Source organism: Archocentrus centrarchus, chromosome 8, assembly GCF_007364275.1.
Source record: "Archocentrus centrarchus isolate MPI-CPG fArcCen1 chromosome 8, fArcCen1, whole genome shotgun sequence".
Lineage (NCBI taxonomy): Eukaryota > Metazoa > Chordata > Actinopteri > Cichliformes > Cichlidae > Archocentrus > Archocentrus centrarchus.
Window position 1 is genome coordinate 124,894 of NC_044353.1, and position 19,258 is coordinate 144,151.

At 51.2% G+C, this 19,258-nt stretch overlaps 1 protein-coding gene across 1 annotated transcript in view; it reads left to right on the plus strand.

Annotated features, from left to right (window-relative positions):
• Nucleotides 1-982: 982 nt before the first annotated feature.
• Nucleotides 983-19,258, plus strand: part of scn4ab (sodium channel, voltage-gated, type IV, alpha, b) — a 76,850-nt gene continuing 58,574 nt past the window's right edge. The window contains exons 1-4 of the mRNA XM_030736443.1: nucleotides 983-1,114; nucleotides 1,194-1,331; nucleotides 3,079-3,197; nucleotides 3,287-3,376. Coding sequence (XP_030592303.1) covers nucleotides 983-1,114; nucleotides 1,194-1,331; nucleotides 3,079-3,197; nucleotides 3,287-3,376 — 479 coding nt within the window. The remainder of the gene's footprint in view (nucleotides 1,115-1,193; nucleotides 1,332-3,078; nucleotides 3,198-3,286; nucleotides 3,377-19,258) is intronic.

A 19,258-nucleotide genomic window follows, 5' to 3' on the forward strand; every position in this document is an offset into this window, starting at 1 on the left:
TGTTTCTATCATTTACGGAACCTTGCTAAGTTAAGTCCCATTGTGTCACTTTCTGAACTTGAGATTACTATCCATGCATTCATTTCCTCAAGTCTGGATTATTGTAACACTCTGTTTACTTGTCTTAGCAAAAACTCCCTGGAGTGTCTCCAGGTTGTTCAGAATGCTGCTGCGAGGCTTCTGACAAAATCTTCTAAATATTCTCACGCTACATGGTTACTCATCCAGCTACACTGGCTCCCCATTACTTTCAGAGTCCAGTTTAAGATTCTGGTCCTTACTTATAGAAGTCTTCATGGTCAAGCCCCAACTTATATCAGTGAACCCTTGCATCCATACATTCCCTCCAGGTCTCTGAGGTCATGTGATAAAGGCCTACTGGCTGTACATCACACAAGCCTGAAAATTAAAGGTGATAGAGCTTTTGCAACAGTAGCTCCCCGACTCTGGAACTCTGTCCCCTTGTGTATAGGAACTGCAGATTCGGTGGTATCTTTTAAAAAACAGCTAAAAACTCATCTTTTTAGGCTTGCGTTTGGTTAGATTATTGTTATTTATTTATTTATTTTTTTTTATTTAATTTAATTTTATATGTATGCATATATTTCGTCCTCCTTATTCCAATTGTAATTTGTTCTAATGTTGTTTCTAATGTTGTGAAGCACTTTGTGATCTATGTCTTGAGAGGTGCTATATAAATAAAATTTTGCTTACTTACTTACTTAAAGACAGCGGGAAAAGAGAACGCCCTTAGAATCACAATCACATAATTTCAAACTATCACTGGGCCATTTGATTGAATCTTCTAATCATAGAAAAAATCACATTTCTTTAGCCATTGTTTTGATTGTTTTTTTAAATTAATAATTAAAAAAAAAAATTAACTGTGACATCAGTGTACTCATGTCTGATAAAAGGGTTTTTCTCGTCCCTACAGGGGAAGGCACCTGGGGGAGTTCAGGAGGTTCTGCATTATGCCAACATGGCATCTCTTCTGCCCCCTGTTGGTTCTGAGATTTTCAAACGATTCACACCAGCATCACTGGAGGAAATCCAACGACGCCATGAAGCTGAAGAAAAGGAACATCAGATAAGGAAAGAGAACAATATTGAGGTATAAAATATATTGATTGGCTAAGAATGAGTAAGTAATACACTGACAACATATAATCAATACTCTGTCTGTCTCACAGATTGCAGAGGAAGATCTTCCTAAACCAGTTAGTGACCTGGAGGCTGGGAAACCCCTTCCCCTTATATATGGAGACCCACCTCCTGAGTTTCTCAACACCCCATTGGAGGATCTGGATCCTTTCTACCAATCACAGAAGGTATTTTTGTTTAAAAAAAATATGCTCATCAGCCAGTCTCAATAGCCGGGGATCGGTTCGCTGGGGCCTCCGCCCGACACACACTGCACCCAACCCCTATGACGCCTCCTGCAGGTGGTGGGCCTACAGGAGCTAAAGCCATGGTCCTTGGCCGTAAAAGGGTGGAGCGCCCTCTCCGGCTCAGGGACAAGTTCCTGCCCCAAGTGGAGGAGTTCAAGTATCTCGGGGTCTTGTTCACGAGTGATGGGAGAAGGGAGCGGGAGATCGACAGACAGATTGGGGCTGCTTCTGCAGCGGACGCTGCACCGGCCTGTCATCGTGAAGAGGGAGCTTAGTTTAAAAGGGTTGATTTACCGGTCGAGCTACGTTCTAAACCTCACCTATGGTCACGAGCTTTGGGTAGTGACCGAAAGAATATGATCGCAAATATAAGCAGTAGAAATGAGTTTCCTTCGAAGGGTGGCTGACCTCTCCCTTAGAGATAAGGTGAGGAGTGCGGCCATCTGGAAGGGGCTCAGAGTAGAGCCACTGCTTCTCCACATCGAAAGGAGCCAATTGAGGTGGCTCGGGCATCTGATTGGGATGCCTCCTGGCCGCCTCTTGGGTGAGGTGTTCTGGGCATGTCCCACTGGGAGTAGGCCCCGTGGTAGACCCAGGACACGCTGGGGAGATTATATCTCTCAGTGGGCCCGGATAAGTGGAAGAGAATGGATGGATGGATGGATGGATGGATGGATGGAGATGCTCATCCGTATTCAGACGACCTAAATGAGTGGATGGATCAGATTTAAGAGACTTCCATCCTGGTTGTGGAACACTAAACCAGCTCTTTATCCTCTCAAGGATATTCAAGGATATGTGGGAGTTTGTCCTACTTGTGTTTTGTAGACTTAGAGAAGATATCTGACTGCATTGCGCAGGGGGGTGCTTTGCGAGTATGGGGTATTGAGCCCATTCCTATGGGCTGTTCAGTCCTTGTATGACCACAGTGAGAGCTTGGTCCATATTGTTGGCAATAAGCCAGACTAATTCTTGGTAGGTGTTGAGCTTTGCCATGGCTGCACTTTATTGAGTCTGTTCATAACTTTATGTACAGAATTTTAGGTACAATCGAGAAGTGGAGGGTGTCAGGTTTGGTGATCTCAGGATCTTGTCTCTGCTTTTGAGAACATTGTTCTCAGCCAGAAAAAGATGGAGTGCCCACTAAGGGTTAGGAGGAGTTTCTTCCTTCATCAACATCAACAGCATCAGCATTGAAATTACACTGTACTCGCCTGTTGTGGTAAGGAGAGAGCTGATCATGATTATTGGTTAATCTATTTTCCCAACCTCACCTATGACCATGATCTGTCGGTAATGACATAAAAAGTGATTGCAGACACCAGCAGCAGAAATGAGCTTTTTCTGTTTGGGTTCAGCTTTAAGAGGAATCTACAGAGGAAGCAGTCCACTGTTCGCACATCACCTTGTTGCTGATGATCAGTGCTGCCCCTGAGACCTGAACCCAAATAAGATTAAGGCTAGGTGGGGAGGGCGATGGCTTCATGATGGACTTGCATCAGAAATTAGATCAGATTTTATATTTGCTCATTTATTTTACCATTTCTTTCTGTTCTGCTCTCAGATCATAAAGATTCACTTAAACGCAAACAAAACTTTACTCTTATGAAGGTTTCATACAGACACCAGACCTGCAAACACCTGTCTGCCTGTCACCTCTCTCTGATCTGTCTCTCTCTCTCTGCAGACCTTCATTGTGCTCAGTAAAGGAAACATCATCTACAGGTTTAATGCTGAGCCTGCCTGTTACCTCCTGAGTCCATTCAACCCACTGAGGACCTTAGCCATCAAGATCCTCATTCATTCATATCCTTTATGATGTCACACTGTACCTGTATGATGTCACACTGACTTTATGATGACACAGATCACAATTTTTTTCTTACAAACAAAACATTATTCAGTCTGTTCATCATGGTGACGATTCTGAGCAATTGTGTCTTTATGACAATGAGCAACCCTCCAGCATGGAGCAAGACAGTCGAGTGAGTCCACACACACAGACACACACACACACACACACACACACACACACACACACACACACACACACACACACACACCAGTGTTAAGTTTGTTGATGAACTATTTTTGTTATAGTTTTCGTTAACCATTTTTTCATGATGAAAAAATGCTTGGCAGGGACAACATCCAATCAGAACTGATTTAAATTTGTGACAGGGCAGGAAAAATTAGGAAAACATCCAATCAAACACACAGTTGCACAAATTTTATCTAAACTGGGAAGGCCACACTAGCCTATGAATTTTGCAGGCAAACCAGGCCTGCTCAATATTTTATTGTTATTGTAACCCTTTGAGAATGTAGCAGTCCAGGACTAAATTATCTATTGGTTTGATTCATTGCCAAAGTATACACAACTAGGGTCACTTCTCTTAGATCCATAGAAGATTGGTGGTGGCAACTGCTAAAATTCCAAAGGAAAACCCTCTAACCACAACAAACTACAATCAGTGTTCTTAGTTAAGAATGCAGTTTTATTTTTAAGAATTTAACAACAGGTCATATGTTTAGCAAGGGTCATTAAGATAAGATAAGATAAGATAAGATAGTGTTTATTTGTCACATACACAGTTATACATAGTACAATGCACAGTGAAATGTATTTTGTACCTGCAACCATATATATACACACACAAATAAATAAGAAGAATAAAAATAAAAATAAGTAATTCACACTATACTCTATATACTATACACACCTTTACATGGAATTATAGATTATAATATTTACATTGTGCAATAATAGTCCAGTTAGGGCTCAGTGTTGAGCAGACGGATGGCTTGTGGGTAAAAACTCTTCTTCAACCTTTCAGTCTTAGTCCTCAGGCAGCGGTAACGCCGGCCTGATGGGAGCAGGGAGAAGAGAGAGTGTCCGGGGTGGCTGGGCTGTTTTAGGATCTTCATGGCCCTCAGCCTGCACTGCTTGGTGTAAATGTCCTGCAGGTTGGGGAGGGTGGTTCTGATGGTCCGTTCGGCTGAACGAACCACCCTTTTTAGAGCCATGAAGTCCTGCTTAGTGCAGTTTCCCATCCAGGTGGTGATGCTCCCACGCATGATGCTCTCGATGGTGCAGGTGTAAAAGTTCCTGAGCACATTGAGTGGGAGCTTGAAGTCTCTCAGCCGCCTGAGGAGGTAGAGACGCTGTCTGGCCTTCTTCACAGTGATGTTAATGTGATGAGTCCAGGACAGGTCCTGTGAGATGGTCACTCCCAGGTATTTGAAAGTGTTCACTCTTTCCACCTCTTCCTGCTGAAGTCCACAATCAGTTCCTTCGTTTTGCTGACGTTGAGCAGGAACTGACTTTAAATATACATTGGCAGACCAACAAAACAATAATTCCATTCCCTCAGTTTCCCTTGATACCATTCCTATAATGTCCACTGAACACAATGTCCATGTCAGTTTTGCACTTAAAGTCCACTTGTGTCAGGGTATTTAGGGTAGAGTTCAGTTACTCCTAATTTTTCCCGATGCATCAGTTATTTATGGAATCAATTGTTTATGGAATAAGTCCTGACCCAAAGAAATGTAGCAAATAAAATATGTTAGATCTTAGGTAAAATAAGGGAAAATTAACAAATCCTCTGAGAAAGGGAAAAAAAGGAAAATCCTTTCTCATCCTACCACCCTCCTGGGAACAGTTGGCCATGGTATGAAATGTCCTGGGTAGAGATCTCCAGCATCCAGTCCTCAGGCATCCCAGCTCAGTCCTTAGAAGCAGTTTCTATCAGTAAAAAAGCCAGCCAGGAAATTCTTCATAACTTAATACACCCTTAGTGGCATTTACATATTACTGGATCAACTATATGGTTTCTGTGCTTCCAAAATGACAAGTAAATTTCTCAAATTGCTAAGTTCCACAGCCGTTCTGCTTTCCCGACAATGGGAAAAAAATGTTTTCTCACTCTGTAGAGGAGAGGTACCATGTGCAACTAAAATAGTGCTTTCATGGAACATGGGAAAAACAAAACTTATCGAGCAATGATACATTCACTGGAAAGACCCATATAATGGCAAAAAACAACCTGGGTTACACTCTCCCCCTCTAAACGGCATGAGTCCCTTTATGTGCGGTTGACTCACTAGGGTACTGCGAAAGTGGAACCATGGATTTTGAGAATGCAACACCTAGTGTTTGGAAGAAAGATCTGATGGCCAAAGTCAATGGCTCGCCCAATTCGTCATAAGTAAATTTCCGTGGTGGGTGTCTTTCTCCACACTACCTCTCTAGTACTGCCACCAGCTTCAGTTTCTACCTGACTTACTACAGGTTCTGGTGTAGTAGGCTCTGCATCAGGTGGAATGGGTGCCAGGTCGGGTTCTGGAATGTCAATAAGAACATGGTCTGGGGACTTGGGGTCCAAATGTGCCAGCTCAACACTACTCGTACTAGAGACTTCATGTTGTCTGTCTTTGGTAGGTATGCAAAAGCCAGGTACAGATGTTTGAGGCATCACACTGGTGTCAGGAGCTGGTGCAATTGGAGGGACATTTCTGAGTGACTGGGATCTGAGATCTTGGAGGAATCACTTCTGTTTGAATGTAGGGGCTTCTTGTGATGACTTGTGGCTCCCTTTTGCCAGTAAACATTTCCTCCTCACCATTCAGTTCATCTTCATCACTGTATGCTCCTTCATTTTCATTTGCCTCAGCACTGTTTGTTGTACTCCTGGTCCTTGATTTCCTTGGATTTCAATTTTGGGGCTTAGATTCAGTCTGGTCTCTCACAGGTAGGAACCCACAAGGGAGGAGCAAATCCCTATAAAGGGTGCAGTTTGGACCATCCACATTTTCAGGTCTGACAACATAAATGAGAATATCTTTAATGCGTTTTACAACAATGTGAACATTTTGTTCCCAGCGGTTACCCTATCATTGTCAAACAGTTCAGCAGCTCTGACCTTCTTGGCAAAGTGTGCTTTGTTTTTTCACCCATCTTTCTTGAATGTTCAGATGCCAGGGCGTAACTTTCTTGGAGAGTTTGATGAAGTTTTTGAATATAGTTGGAGTAGGATTTGTGACTGCGTTTGCCTGGGTGAGTACCGAAAGCAAGATCAATTGAAAGCCTTGGCTGTCTGCTGAACATTCAATTCAATTCAATTCAATTTTATTTATATAGCGCCAAATCACAAAAAAACAGTTGCCTCAAGGCAAAAAGAAAGATCGTTTGTAACCTTCACTAATGCTGTTTCTGTCATGGTCCTGGGCTGGTGGACCAGTGTTTTGAGTTTCTTTTGGTTAGCTCTGTTTTGTTGTACTTTTCTGGGTTGTGTTTAGTTTGAGTTTAGTTTTCTCAGTTTGTTTCTTTGTGTATTGTCTGATCCCCTTTGTCAAGTTTTCTGTGTTAGATCTGCTTGTGTTCTGTTGGTCACTTCCTGTTTTATTTTGGTAGTCTCATGCTTCTTGTGTGTTGTGTTCATTTTTGCTTCCTATATTAAGTTCATTCATTTCACCTGTTTGGCCCCGCTGTTACCACTCACCCCTCGTTCCCGCTGCGTATTTAAAGTCTCAGTGTTGTTTAGTTCTTTGTTCAGGTCCTGGTCAGTTTTACGTCTAGGTAAATGTCTTTTCATGATCCTGGGCCATGTGCCCAGTATTTTGTCTTTAGTTCTTTTGGTTTCTGTTTTCATTGAGCTCTTATGTTTTCCAGTTTGTATTGGGTTTTGTTAATTCATATAAGTTCCTGTCTTATTTTGGTACTGTCTGATTTGTAGTGTAGTGTGCTATCCTTCCTGTGTCTCCCTCCCAGGTGCTCCTAATCCCCTCGTTACCTAGTGTGTTTATATTGTCTGTGTTCCAGTCAGTCTTTGTCGCATCATTGTCATTGGTGCTCGTCCTGCGGTTTTCAGTCAGTTTTTCAGTCCGTCCGTCAGTCAGTTTCAGTTTGCTCCCTTTGTGTGTCTGCAACCCTGTCTCCAGCATTAAAGCTGTGTTTTGAGTTTACTCCCATGTCTCTGGTGTCTGCTTAGAGGTCCTCACTACTGCCAACCACATCAGTTCATGACAGAATGACGCAACCATAATGGACCTCACGGACACGGACTCGTACAGCGGCACCCGCCTGGCTCTGGGAGGACCAGCATACTGGAATGGTCCTCGGAGAAGCCGCTCAGCTCCCCTGGCTAAGCCGCAGAAATTCAGAGTGGGTGAGCTTACCCTCGCTTAAGCTAGTCATTCACCTGCTGCTCCGCGCGCCAGTCCTTCCTCTCCAGTGCAGACTACGCGGTCTCGGAGGAAAAAGAGTTCCCAGCAGTGACGGAGGGAATTTTCTCCGGAGCCGGCTCCCGGATTAACACCGGAGGAATCATTTTCCCGGTTCCAGGGATATAGGGGTCCCTGGCCACCCAGCTCACTCGCTTCACCGCCGCCTCAGCCTGTCTCGGAGGGTGGGCAGCTGGGTTCCCAGCAACAGTGGAGAGGCTCATCTCCGGCACCGTGCGCTATAAAGCCATCACCGTTTTTCTCACAGCCCACTGACACAGTGAGTAATCCTGCATTTGCCTCTATCAATAATGAAGGGTCTGCTCACGAGGCACGTGTCTTGAAGATATTAGCGCTTTAGTGACAAAGCTATGCGATCAAATGCTTAAGAGGCCCTTGGATTTGTATAGAAGAGCCATTGAACGTAGACTGAACATACTGGTGTCTGAAAATTCCTGGCTTCTGGACTCTTTGCCTGCCATCATTAAGGACTTTGTTATGAAAATAACACATTTTGAGACACTTGACTCCTCTAAACCTCAGGAAGAGGCTGTTCTGAACAAACAGGCCACTGTAGAAATTTTGTGCTTGCTCATAGGGGGGTCGTTTTGACTGTTGGGTTTTCTCTGTATTATTGTAGGGTCTTTACCCACAATACAAAGCGCCTTGAGGCAACTGTTTGTTGGGATTTGGTGCTATATAAATTGAATTGAATTGAAATTGTGTTTAGAGACTTTAACCCCAGCAAAGACTGGCCCCTGAGAGACACTCAGCTCCTGCACCCATTCTGTTCCCTCGGGTGGGGACGGCTAGGGATCAGTCCATCCCTGGACCCAAACCTGTCTCTCGGGTGTGGGTGCAGCGCCTATTCAGCCACTGTCCCCGTCGCCTGCAGCAGCGCCTCTTCAGCCACTGTCCCCGTCCCTGCTTCAGTCTTTGTCGCCTGCAGCCGAGCATCCTCCACAGTCTTCAGCTGCTGCAGCAGTCTACCAGCTTCTGCTGCCACAGCTCGCTGCTGCAGGTCCCAAGCCACAGCTACGCTCCACAGTGTCCCTGTCACAGTCAGCTGGAACTGCAGCAGCTCCTCAGTCAGCTGTAGCTCCAGCCCCTGTCTACTCTCAGTCAGCTCCTGTAGCTCTCCCTTGATCCACAGTTGCCACTTTCCCACCGCCGAGGTTCCGGAGCCGGCGCAAGTTCCCGTGCCGATCCCAATGAACGCTTAAGAACGGGCCTGCGTTCCCACCGCGTTTCTGTGAACTGCTCCTTTACGTATGAGCGTGGGCGGGTCCTCGTCTGGACACGGAAGCCGAAGGTCACAAACGTGGGAGAACACGCTCTCCTTTCTTGTGCTGCAAATACGTTTTAGGGTCCAAACCAAACTACTGCAGCATCTCTGTGCAGCACAGAGGTAAACACAGACAGCGATTAGAGCAAGACGACAAGTACGTACTTTGTGTCCTTTTATCTGTGATATGAACCGATACAAAGCAGCAAGTTCAGCCTTAGAGCCCAACCTAATTCACAGCCGTGAAAATCGCTTCGCTTTTCTCATGTAATACACATGTAATATGGTAGAAAACTTGATGTTGAGTCGGCAGAGTCACGCCCCTTTGCCGCTTTCGGCACGGGTTCCTGGTTCCAGACCAGCTAGTTTGCGGGGCCGGAATTGAACCCGTTTTTCGGCCGAGCACCGAGTGCTTCGGCGGTGGAAAACCCGCCTAACGGTTCAATTCACGGCTCCGGCTCCGGAACCCTGTTGGTGGGAAAGAGGCTAGTGTCAGCTGTTTCCCTACCCTCTTAGTCAGTTCCCTCTGCTTTAGCTTCAGTTCCACCAGTGTCTTCTTCAGTTAGCTCCTTAACCCCCTTGGTTCCTCCGGTCAGTTCAGTTTTGGTCTCCTCATTTTCAGTGTCTTCATCTTCAGTCTCAGCCCCCTCAGTTCCTGTCTCAGTCCCTTCAGTTTTGGTCCCAGTCCCCTCAGCTCCTGCTCCCTCTGTAGGGAGGCCTCCTGCCTCGCCTTGTCGTCGCCACTGCGGTTGACCCCAAGAACTGTTTAGCTTTTTGTTTTGCTTTGATCCTTGAGTTTTTCGCTGTGGACTGTTCCCAGCTTTGTGCTGCCGCCTTTGACCAGTCTATTGACAATGGGATCTAATAAAAATATTGATGGTTTGGAGGAAGTAACTATTGAAGTTAACTCTGAAAGATCAACTGGAGCACAGCCATCTAAACAAATACCAGCAGTACTGAAAGTGTCATGTCCTGGGCCGTTGGCCCAGCGTTTTGTGTTAGTTTATTTCCTAGTGTTGTGATATGTCTGCGTCTCTGTCCTGAGTCTGTGCCTGTTCCCCGTGTTTAGTCAGTATGTTCCTTGGTTTGTCACTTCCTGTTTATTTTGACAGTCTGGTTTTCCTGTGCTTTGTGTTCAGCTTTGCTTCCCCTGTGTAATTAGTTTCATTTGCCTCACCTGTTGTTCCCTGCTGTTTCCTCTTGCCCTGATTACCCAGTGTGTACTTAAGCCCTCAGTTTTGTTTTGTTCTCTGTTGCGTCATGACGTTGTGTGTCCTTGTGTTCCTGTATTCCTGTGTTCCTGTGTTCCTGTGTTCCTGTGTTCCCTGCGCCTGCCCTTCGTCTCCCTGTGCCTCCCTTCCAAGGTTTTTGTATTTTTGTGTTTCCCCGGTGGAATAAACGCCCTTTTAAGTTACCTCTGGAGTCCTGCGTTTTTGCCCTTCCTTGCCCGTTTCCTCCCCGGCCATGACAGAACGACGCAACCAAACTAAAGACCCTGCAAGCTCCGGCTGCTACAACGGCACTCGCCTGGCGCTGGGGGGACCAGCTTTTTTGAACGGTCCCCGGCGACGCCGCTCACCGCCCCCGCCTAAACCGCAGGTCTGCCGCGTGGGCGGACTGTTTTTGGCGCCGGCCGCTCCCTCACCTGTCACTCCGCTTGCTGGTCCCTCCTTTTCTCAGCAGTCGCCGCAGCCACGGAGGACGAGATACCGGAGGAAGCGGAGAGACGTTTTCCTGGAGCCGGCAGAGTCCAGAGGAGTCATTTTTCCGATTCCTGGGTCACAGGGGTCCTTGGCCTCCCACCACTTCCGCGTCACCACTGCCTGCTGCTGACGGAGGAAGACCAAGCTCCCGGCAGCATCAGAGAGAATCGCCGCGGGAGCAGAGCGGTAAAACGCCGCGGAGACGGTCACTCTCGCCTCAGTCAGCTGTAGCGCCAGCTCATTCTCCGTTTCCCCAGTTAGCAGTAGCGTCAGCTCTAGCGCCAGCAGCTCAGTCTCGGTCTCCCCAATCAGCTGTAGAGCCAGCAGCTCTGTCTCGCACTCAGGCTGCTTCCACGCAGCCAGCAGCGCTGTCTCGCACTCAGGCTGCTCCAGCCCCTGTAGCTCTCCCTCGCACTCAGTCTGCTCCAGCCCCTGTAGCTCTCCCTCGCACTCAGTCTGCTCCAGCCCCTGTAGCTCTCCCTCGCACTCAGTCTGCTCCAGCCCCTGTAGCTCTCCCTCGCACTCAGTCTGCTCCAGCCCCTGTAGCTCTCCCTCGCACTCAGTCTGCTCCAGCCCCTGTCGCTCCCCCTCGCACTCAGTCTGCTCCAGCCCCTGTCGCTCCCCCTCGCACTCAGTCTGCTCCAGCCCCTGTCGCTCCCCCTCGCACTCAGTCTGCTCCAGCCCCTGTCGCTCCCCCTCGCACTCAGTCTGCTCCAGCCCCTGTCGCTCCCCCTCGCACTCAGTCTGCTCCAGCCCCTGTCGCTCCCCCTCGCACTCAGTCTGCTCCAGCCCCTGTCGCTCCCCCTCGCACTCAGTCTGCCCCAGCTCCTGTCGCTCCCCTTAGCACTCAGTCAGCCCCAGCTCCTGTCGCTCCCCTTAGCACTCAGTCAGCCCCAGCTCCTGTCGCTCCCCTTAGCACTCAGTCAGCCCCAGCTCCTGTCGCTCCCCTTAGCACTCAGTCTGCCCCAGCTCCTGTCGCTCCCCTTAGCACTCAGTCTGCCCCAGCTCCTGTCGCTCCCCTTAGCACTCAGTCAGCCCAGCTGCTGTCGCTCCCCTTAGCACTCAGTCAGCCCCAGCACTCAGTCAGCCCCAGCTCCTGTCGCTCCCCCTAGCACTCAGTCAGCCCCAGCTCCTGTCGCTCCCCCTAGCACTCAGTCAGCCCCAGCTCCTGTCGCTCCCCCTAACACTCAGTCAGCCCCAGCTCCTGTCGCTCCCCCTAGCACTCAGTCAGCCCCAGCTCCTGTCGCTCCCTGTCCACTCCACTCTCAGTCAGTTCCAGTAGCTCCCTCTCAGGCCCCAGTGTCAGCTAGCTCTCAGCCTGCTCCCACGCAGCCACATCTCCCTAGCTCTCGGCCTGTTTCCACGCAGCCAGATCTCCCTAGCTCTCGGCCTGTTTCCACGCAGCCAGATCTCCCTAGCTCTCGGACTGTTTCCACGCAGCCAGATCTCCCTAGCTCTCGGCCTGTTTCCACGCAGCCAGATCTCCCTAGCTCTCGGCCTGTTTCCACGCAGCCAGATCTCCCTAGCTCTCGGCCTGTTTTCACGCAGCCAGATCTCCCTAGCTCCCGGCCTGCTTCCACGCAGCCAGATCTCCCTAGCTCCCGGCCTGCTTCCACGCAGCCAGTCGTCTCCCGGCCTGCTTCCACGCAGCCAGTCGTCTCCCGGCCTGCTTCCACGCAGCCAGTCGTCTCCCGGCCTGCTTCCACGCAGCCAGTCGTCTCCCGGCCTGCTTCCACGCAGCCCGTCGTCTCCCGGCCTGCTTCCACGCAGTCCCCTGCACCTCGGCTAGTCCCCGAGCAGCCCCTGCTGCTCAATAAAGTAGCAGTGTGCCCTGTTCCGCGGTCCCAGCCTACGCATCCGGTGCCTCACTATGTAGGCCCCGTTCAGCCCAGGGGCTCAGCTCAGTCCGAGCCGATGGGGGTCTCCGCTCACTCCGAGCCGATGGGGGTCTCCGCTCAGTCCGAGCCGATGGGGGTCTCCGCTCACTCCGAGCGCTCCGCGCCAGAGGGTCCCGCTCAGTCCGAGCGCTCCGCGCACGAGGGTCCCGCTCAGTCCGAGCGCTCCGCGCACGAGGGTCCCGCTCAGTCCGAGCGCTCCGAGCCAGGGGGTCCCGCTCAGTCCGAGCCGGTGGGGGTCTCTGCTCAGTCCGAGCGCTCCACGTCGCCCGAGGGTTCCCCACCAGAGCCCGGGGTCGCCCTTCTCCGCCGCCGCATACCCCGCGGTCGGCCTCCAGTGTCTGCTCCCCGTCGCCGCCGGGAGCGCGGTCGGCCTCCAGTGACTCCCCCTCGTCGTCGCCGCCGCCGCTGGGAGCGCGGTCGGCCTCCAGTGATTCCTCCTCGTCCTCGTCGCCGCCGCCGCTGGGAGCGCGGTCGGCCTCCAGTGATTCCTCCTCGTCCTCGTCGCCGCCGCCGCTGGGAGCGCGGTCGGCCTCCAGTGGTTCCTCCTCGTCTTCGTCGCCGCCGCCGCTGGGAGCGCGGTCGGCCTCCCTCGTTGGGACTCTCCTTTGTGGCCTTTGGCCTCTGCAGCCTCCTGAACTGTGTTTTTTGTTTTGGGCCTTCCCATACGCTCCCCTGAACTATGGACTGTTTTCTCCCCTTGCCGGCTGCTGTTTTTGTTTTGTCATAGCTCCTGAACTGTTCCTTGTTTTGACCCCCTGTTTTGGACATTGGAGCTCTCCGGCCTTGTGCCGTCGCTTTTTGTTTCGTCCGGTTGTTTTTTGTTTTCTCATCCCCGTGTTTTGCTCTGGTTTTGTTTCTGGTTTTGGCCGTCGGGGGCCGGCCTTTGAGGGGGGGGTACTGTCATGTCCTGGGCCGTTGGCCCAGCGTTTTGTGTTAGTTTATTTCCTAGTGTTGTGATATGTCTGCGTCTCTGTCCTGAGTCTGTGCCTGTTCCCCGTGTTTAGTCAGTATGTTCCTTGGTTTGTCACTTCCTGTTTATTTTGACAGTCTGGTTTTCCTGTGCTTTGTGTTCAGCTTTGCTTCCCCTGTGTAATTAGTTTCATTTGCCTCACCTGTTGTTCCCTGCTGTTTCCTCTTGCCCTGATTACCCAGTGTGTACTTAAGCCCTCAGTTTTGTTTTGTTCTCTGTTGCGTCGTGACGTTGTGTGTCCGTGTGTTCCTGTATTCCTGTGTTCCTGTGTTCCTGTGTTCCCTGCGCCTGCCCTTCGTCTCCCTGTGCCTCCCTTCCAAGGTTTTTGTATTTTTGTGTTTCCCCGGTGGAATAAACGCCCTTTTAAGTTACCTCTGGAGTCCTGCGTTTTTGCCCTTCCTTGCCCGTTTCCTCCCCGGCCATGACAGAAAGCAGCTGAACATGAAGATAAATCTTTGAGATGGTTATGAATAATTTTTCTCTAATGGTTAAAATTTTATTTGTAAAGAAATCCATGATGTCACTACTAGTTAAAGTGAAAGGAATACTCGGCTCTACAGAGCTCTGACTCTTTGTCAGCCTGGCTACAGTGCTGAAAACAAACCTGGGGTTGTTCTTATTTTCTTCAATTAATGATGAGTAGTAAGATGTCCTAGCTTTATGGAGGGCTTTTTTATAGAGCAAAAAACTCTTTTTCCAGGCTAAATGAGCATCTTCTAATTTAGTGAGACACCATTCCCTCTCCAGCTTTCGGGTTATCTGCTTTAAGCTGTGCGTTTGTGAATTATACCACGGAGTCAGGCACTTCTGATTTGAAGCTTTCCTTTTCAGAGGAGCCACAGTATCCAAAGTCATCATTTTGATTGTTGGGTTTTCTCTGTATTAGTGTAGGGTCTTTACCCACAATACAAAGCGCCTTGAGGCGACTGTTTGTTGTGAATTGGCGCTATATAAATAAAATTGAATTGAATAAACAGTGAGGATGTAAAACTATTGACAACATAATCTACCTCCCTGGGAGCAGAGTTTAGGTAGCTGCTCTGCACTGTGTTGGCACATGGCACTGAAGAGCATAATAATGAAGGAATTAGATCCTTAAACTTAGTTACAGCACTTTCAGAAAGACTTCTACTGTAATAAAACTTATTCCCCACTGCTGTGTAATCCATTAAAGTAAATGTAAATGTTACTGAGAAATGATCAGACAGGAGGGGGCTTTCAGGGAATACTGTTAAGTCTTCAGTTTCTATTCCATATTGTCGTGGTCCTGGGCTGTCCTCCCAGCGTTTTGTGTTTAGTTTTATTTTCCCTGAGTTTTGTTATTTCCCAGTTTGTTTTGTTGTTCTTGATCCCTTTGTCCCTGTCTCCTCTGCATCCATGGTCTCGACTGTTTTGTCATTTTGTCTTGACCCTGATGTCACGTCCTGGGCCGTTTGCCCAGCGTTTTGTGTTTAGTTTATTTCCTGAGCTTCTCCTCCCAGTATGTTTGTCTTGTTCCCCGTGTTGTGACTCGTCTGCGTGTTCCTTGGTTTATCACTTCCTGTTTTATTTTGTCAGTATGATTTCCCTGTGCTTCGTGTCTAGTTTTGCTTCCCCCCGTGTGATTAGTTTCATTTGCCTCACCTGTTGTTCCCTGCTGTTTCCTCTTGCCCTGATTACCCATTGTGTATTTAAGCCCTCAGTTTTCATTTGTTCTCTGTCGCGTCGTTGATGTTGTGTGCCCATGTGTTCCCTGTGTTTGCCCGTCGTCTCCCTTCCAAGATTTTTGTATTTGTTTTTCCCCTGCTTAAATAAATCCCTTTTAAGTTACGCTGACTTCTGGAGTCCTTCGTGTCAGCCATTCCTCGCCTGTTTCCTCCCCGGCCATGACAGAACGACGCGACCATACTAAAGACCCTGCAAGCTCCGGCCGCTACAACGGCACTCGCCTGGCGCTGGGGGGACCAGCTTTTTTGAACGGTTCCCGGCGACGCCGCTCACCGCCCCCGCCTAAACCGCAGGTCTGCCGCGTGGGCGGACTGTTTTTGGCGCCGGCCGCTCCCTCACCTGCCTCTCCGTTCGCTCGCCCCTCTTCCCTCTCACAGACGGAGCAGCAAGGGAGGGGGAGGGATTCCCGGCAGCTGCAGGAGGAGTTTTTTCCGGCGCCGCGTGGTATAACGCCGCGGCTATCCCAGCCGTCTGCACAGCCGAGTCTACAGCCCGCTTCCGTGGCGTGGAAGTTTAGCTCTCAGCAGCAGAAAGAGCAACTTCAGCCCGTCATGTACTCTGCTGCTTCCTCCCTCTCAGAGGAGAGCAGGAAAATTCTGATCCGAAGAGTGGACCGATTATGCTTGGACTTGTTATCTGACCCGTGTAAGGAGGAACAGGAAGTCATCACCACCAGGCTTCAAGACCTGATTGCCAGTTTCCCTTGGCTGTTGGACTCCTTGCACGGGTTAGTGAAAGACTTTGTAATCACCACCCTTCACCTACAGCCAGCACCACAGACCACTGCTGCAGCCTCTCAGCCACTCCGGTCAGTTCCCTTAGCTTCTTCCCAGTATTCCCAGTCAGCTGTAGCTCCAGCTCCCCCTCAGTCGCAGTGTTCCCAGTCAGCTGTAGCTCCAGCTCCCCCTCAGTCGCAGTGTTCCCAGTCAGCTGTAGCTCCAGCTCCCCCTCAGTCGCAGTCCCAGACCCCTCAGTTAGCTCCAGCTCCCTCTGCTCACCCTGCTCCAGCTCCCTTAGCTCCAGCTTCCCCTGCACCCGTACCTGTTCCGCGGGTGGGGGCAGCCACGGACGGGCTGACCTCTGCACCCGTACCTGTTCCGCGGGTGGGGGCAGCCAGGTCCAAGCCTTCACAGCAGTTTTCAGTGTCGTCCACAGTGCCTCTTCAGCCTGTCTCTCAGTCAGCTGTAGCTCCAGCCACCTCCCAGTCTCAGTCAGCTGTAGCTCCAGCCACCTCCCAGTCTCAGTCAGCTGTAGCTCCAGCCACCGCCCAGTCTCAGTCAGCTGTAGCTCCAGCCACCTCCCAGTCTCAGTCAGCTGTAGCTCCAGCCACCTCCCAGTCTCAGTCAGCTGTAGCTCCAGCCACCTCCCAGTCTCAGTCAGCTGTAGCTCCAGCCACCTCCCAGTCTCAGTCAGCTGTAGCTCCAGCCACCGCTCAGTCTCAGTCAGCCTCTGTAGCTCTCCCCGCATCAGCTCCCTCAGCCTCAGCTCTCCCTAGCTCTCAGTCTGTCTCCACGCAGTCGGCTCTCCCTAGCTCTCAGTCAGTTTCCACGCAGTCAGCTCTCCCTAGTTCTCAGTCAGTTTCCACGCAGTCAGCTCTCTCTAGCTCTCAGTCAGTCTCCACGCAGTCGGCTCTCCCTCAGTCTGCTCCCACGCAGCCAGCAGCTCTCCCTCGCCCTCAGTCAGCTCTAGCTCCAGTCGCTCTCCCTCGCCCTCAGTCAGCTCTAGCTCCAGTCGCTCCCCCTCGCCCTCAGTCAGCTCTAGCTCCAGTCGCTCCCCCTCGCCCTCAGTCAGCTCTAGCTCCAGTCGCTCTCCCTCGCCCTCAGTCAGCTCTAGCTCCAGTCGCTCTCCCTCGCCCTCAGTCAGCTCTAGCTCCAGTCGCTCTTCCTTGGTCCCCAGTGTCAGCAGTTTAAGTGCCCTCTCAGTCAGTTCCCTCAGCTCCTGCCCTCTCTAGCTCGCAGCCTACTCCCACGCAGTCTGCCCTCTCTAGCTCGCAGTCTGCTCTTTCTGTCTCCCGGCCTGCTTCCACGCAGCCAGTCGTCTCCCGGCCTGCTTCCACGCAGCCAGTCGTCTCCCGGCCTGCTTCCACGCAGCCAGTCGTCTCCCGGCCTGCTTCCACGCAGCCAGTCGTCTCCCGGCCTGCTTCCACGCAGCCAGTCGTCTCCCGGCCTGCTTCCACGCAGCCAGTCGTCTCCCGGCCTGCTTCCACGCAGCCAGTCGTCTCCCGGCCTGCTTCCACGCACTCAGCTTCCCCAGGGTCAGCTCCCACGCACTCAGCTTCCCCAGGGTCAGCTCCCACGCACTCAGCTTCCCCAGTGTCAGCTCCCACGCACTCAGCTTCCCCAGTGTCAGCTCCCACGCACTCAGCTTCCCCAGTGTCAGCTCCCACGCACTCAGCTTCCCCAGTGTCAGCTCCCACGCACTCAGCTTCTTTGTCTCAGCCCCGGTCTCTCCCGTCGACTGCTGTTGAGTCTCTGGCCTCTGAGTCAGAGTCCCAGTTAACTCCCATGTCGCCATCATCCTCACCATCAGACTCACCCGCACTATGCCTTGCAAAGCAGCCCCAGCCTGCGCATCCAGTGTTCGAGCATCTGGAGAGTCCTGCTCAGTCCGAGCCGCCAGAGTCCTCAGAGTGTTCCGCTCAGTCCGAGCCGCCAGGGGGTCCCGCTCAGTCCGAGCCTCCGGAGTCTTCGTAGTGTTCCGCTCAGTCCGAGCCGCCAGGGGGTCCCGCTCAGTCCGAGCCGCCAGGGGGTCCCGCTCAGTCCGAGCCGCCGGAGTCTTCGGAGTGTTCCGCTCAGTCCGAGCCGCCAGGGGGTCCCGCTCGGTTCGGACCTTCCGAGTTTCCTGTGTCCTTGACCGCCCTGGGCTCAGGGGAGTCCGGGCATGTTGCGGCTCTGGTGTGTCTTCGTCGTCGCCGCCGCTGGGAGCGCGGTTGGCCTCCAGTGTCTTCTCCTCGTCTCCGCCGCCGCCGCTGGGAGCGCGGTCGGCCTCCAGTGTCTTCTCCTCGTCTCCGCCGCCGCCGCTGGGAGCACGGTCGGCCTCCGGTGCCTGCTCCCCGTCGCCGCCGCCGCTGGGAGCGCGGTCGGCCTCCAGTGACTCCCCCTCGTCGTCGCCGCCGCCGCTGGGAGCGCGGTCGGCCTCCAGTGACTCCCCCTCGTCGTCGCCGCCGCCGCTGGGAGCGCGGTCGGCCTCCAGTGACTCCCCCTCGTCGTCGCCGCCGCCGCTGGGAGCGCGGTCGGCCTCCAGTGACTCCCCCTCGTCGTCGCCGCCGCCGCTGGGAGCGCGGTCGGCCTCCAGTGATTCCTCCTCGTCCAGGCACCGACTCTATGGGGATGGGGTTTTGGGGGGATGGCAGGAGGAGAGAAGCTGCAGAGAGGCGTGTAAGACTGCAACTCTGCTTCCTGGTCTCAACCTTGGGTAGTCAGGTTTTAGGAGGGTTAATAAATTTGTCCAGATTTCTAGAAATGAGAGCTGCTCCATCCAAAGTGGAATGGATGCCGTCTCTCCTAACAAGACCAGGTTTTCTTCAGAAACTTTCCCAATTATCTATGAAGCCCACATTGGGTTTTTTTGGACACCACTCAGATTCATGAATAATCATGTCACTCCTGGTCCGACTGGGGATGGGCCCAGTGAACACTACAGAGTCTGACATTGTTTTTGCAAAGTTACACACCAATTCAATATTAATTTCAGTGACCTCTGATTGGCATAACTGAGTGTCATTACTGTTGACATGAATTATGATCTTACCAAATCTACGATTAGCCTTAGCTGGCTGTTTCAAATTTCCTTGAATGTAAAAACAACGGGCCCATGGACTTCTTTTTGTTTCTTGAAGACGTTTCACCTCTCATCCGAAAGGAGGTGAAACGAGAGGTGAAACGTCTTCAAGAAACAAAAAGAAGTCCAGTCGCCTTTTTCAAGCTCCAGAGACTACTATGACCTGGATAACTGAGAATCTACACAGACACAACGGGCCCATGGTCAGAAAAAGCAGCATCACAAACCTGTAAGTTAGAAACAGTAAAACCATAATTTTAAACAAGGTCAAGAGTGTGCCCACATTCCTGTGTTGGACT